The sequence below is a fragment of the Palaemon carinicauda genome, chromosome 18 (assembly GCF_036898095.1).
Source record: "Palaemon carinicauda isolate YSFRI2023 chromosome 18, ASM3689809v2, whole genome shotgun sequence".
NCBI classification, from domain to species: Eukaryota; Metazoa; Arthropoda; class Malacostraca; order Decapoda; family Palaemonidae; genus Palaemon; species Palaemon carinicauda.
Window position 1 is genome coordinate 76,474,449 of NC_090742.1, and position 3,016 is coordinate 76,477,464.

Sequence of the window (3,016 nt, forward strand, 5' to 3'; positions counted from 1 at the left end):
TTCATTTTGTTATAGGCCACGGATTAAAGGAAAAGGCATTGCAATGCTCCTGTATAGCTTATGGAATGTAATGATTGTGTCTGATGTTCGTAAATGGAAATTTGTTATCATTATCTTTTTTGGTATTGTTATTTTGTTGTGTTGTTGTAGTTATTTGCCGCGGTAGCTGTTGAGAAGGAGGTTGTTGTAATGGTATGATAATGGGTTAAGCGTAATAAGGAAAATCTCGACCCACGAGTAACGTAGTGAAAAACTGCATGATTATTCTATTTCTGAGGATAGTGTGCAAATTGGACGTTTTTGCAACCAGGTATACTGTAGTCTTTTTATCATTGTCTTGGATTACAGCCCTTTAGCTCCTGAAGTCTTTTCCTGTTAGTAAACCAAGTGGTACTTGCTAATTATCTGATGGTAGACCATACGGAACTGACCGCCTGGTGGCAGACCGCGTGGCTCTACCGTCTCCCTGATGTTCTATGGTCCTTGGTGTTTCTCGGGTGGCAGACAATATGGCCCGTGCCATTTTTCGGGTGGCAGACTGTATGCACCCTTGCCGTTTCTTAGTGGCCAACTGTACGGCCTTTGCCGTTACTCCGGTGGCAGACCGTGTGGTACTTGCCGTTTTTCTGGTGGCAGACTGTAGGGTGCTTGCCTAATATCGGGTGGTAGATCATATGCACCCTTGCCGTTTCTTGGTTGGCAGACTGTAATCTATCTTGCCGGTTGAATGGCCGACTGCACAGCCTTAGCTGTTCCTCTGGTGGCAAACCGTATTGCACTTGCAATTTCTCTGGTGGCAGACCGTATGCCACATGCCATTTCTCTGGTGGCAGACCATATGGCACATGCCATTTCTCTGGTAGCAGACCGTATGGCACTTCCCATTTCTCTGGTGGTAGACCGTATGGCACTTATCATTTCTCTGGTGGCTGACCGTATGGCACATGCCATTTCTCTGGTGGCTGACCGTATGGCACATGCCATTTCTCTGGTGGCAGACCATATGGCAATTGCCATTTCTCTGGTGGCAGACCGTTTGGCAATTGCCATTTCATTGGTGGTAGACCATATGGCACTTGCCATTTCTATGGGGGTAGACCATATGGCACTTGCCATTTCTCTGGTGGCAGACCATATGGCACTTGCTATTTCTCTGGTTGCAAACCGTTTGACACTTGTTATTTCTCTGGTTGCAGACCGTTTGACACTTGCCACTTCTCTGGTGGCAGACCGTTTGACACTTGTCATTTCTCTGGTGGCTGACCGTATGGCACATGCCATTTCTCTGGTGGCAGACCATATGGCACTTGCCATTTCTCTGGTGGCAGACCGTTTGGCAATTGCCATTTCACTGGTGGTAGACCATATGGCACTTGCCATTTCTCTGGTGGTATACCATATGGCACTTGCCATTTCTCTGGTGGTATACCATATGGCACTTGCCATTTCTCTGGTGGCAGACCATATGGCACTTGCTATTTCTCTGGTGGCAGACCATATGGCACTTGCTATTTCTCTGGTTGCAGACCGTTTGGCACTTATTTCTCTGGTTGCAGACCGTTTGACACTTGCCACTTCTCTGGTGGCAGACCGTTTGACAATTGCTATTTCTCTGGTGGCAGACCGTTTGACACTTGCCACTTCTCTGGTGGCAGATCGTATGGCACTTGCCATTTCTCTGGTGGTAGACCGTTTGGTAATTGCCATTTCTCTGGTGGCAGACCGTTTGGCACTTGCCATTTCTCTGGTGGTAGACCATATGGCACTTGCCATTTCTCAGGTGGCAGACCGGTTGGCAGTTGCCATTTCTCTGGTGGCAGCCTGTATGGTACTTGACATTCCTCCGGTGGAAGACCATGTGGCCCTCGCCAGTTCTCTGGTGGTAGACCGTGTGGCACTTGTCATTTCTCTGGTGGCAGACCGTTTGGCAGTTGCCATTTCTTTGGTGGTAGACCGTATGGCACTTGCCATTTCTCTGGTGGCAGACCATATGGCACTTGCCATTTCTCTGGTGGAAGACCGTTTGACATGCTATTTCTCTGGTGGCAGACCGTTTGACACTTGCTATTTCTCTGGTGGCAGACCGTTTGACACTTGCCACTTCTCTGGTGGCAAACCGTATGGCACTAGCCACTTCTGTGGTGGCAAACCGTATGGCACTTGCCACTTCTCTGGTGTTAAACCGTATGGCACTTGCCACTTCTCTGGTGGCAAACCGTATGGCACTTAACCACTTCTCTGGTGGCAAACCGTATGGCACTTGCCTAATCTCAGGTGGCACACTATATGGCACTTACCATTTCTCTGGTGGGAGCCCGTATGGCACTTGCCATTTCTCTGGTGGCAGACCGTTTGGCAGTGACACTAGGAATATTCGTCTTGGATGACAGGTGGAACGCGTGATTGATTGCAAATTACTGGGGGGAATTTTTGGAATGTGTTTACACTTTGTGTGTTCAAAATAATACTGATAGCGGCAGCAGTATGAACGCTTGGAGGTAAAATAGCAGAAAATGTGTTCTAAATTTCCTTCAAGTGCAAAACAAATCGATACAGAAAGAGATAACTATATTGTCATAAATTAATAAACACATGTTCAAACACACGGGCACACACAAACCCATATATATATATATATATATATATATATATATATATATATATATATATATATATATATATATATAAATGCGTGCGTGTGTAAGTATGGATGCATGCATGTACTGTGTGTATTTTTGTATATAAATTCTTTTGTATTTATTGCATACCAAAACATGCATAACCCCCTAGACATCCATGCATCGTAGCCTATATAAAAGTTAACTAATATTCTCAGTCATTTTCCATCTGCCCTAATGCCGCTTAAAGCCACATCTGCTATTTAAAGATGTTTCTCTTATTACGAAAGGCAACACGGTCAAGTGTCGTCCATCCTTCCTTTCTCTTCAGTGAAGTGGCGGAATTGAACAAGATCCACCCTTTTGTAATACGTAAACCTCCTCCTATTAATGCTCTC

At 45.6% G+C, this 3,016-nt stretch overlaps 1 protein-coding gene across 1 annotated transcript; it reads right to left on the reverse strand.

The window, feature by feature from the left end:
- Positions 1-711: 711 nt before the first annotated feature.
- LOC137657375 (uncharacterized) lies at positions 712-1,740 on the reverse strand. Its single transcript, XM_068391711.1, has one exon. The coding sequence runs from the start codon at positions 1,738-1,740 to the stop codon at positions 712-714; it is 1,029 nt and encodes a 342-aa protein (XP_068247812.1).
- Between the last annotated feature and the right edge of the window lie 1,276 nt (positions 1,741-3,016).

Bases quoted from the DNA above. Each gene is read 5' to 3' on its own strand.
- LOC137657375 (XM_068391711.1), bottom strand. From the start codon at position 1,740: ATGGCAAGTGCCAAACGGTCTGCCACCAGAGAAATGGCAATTACCAAA.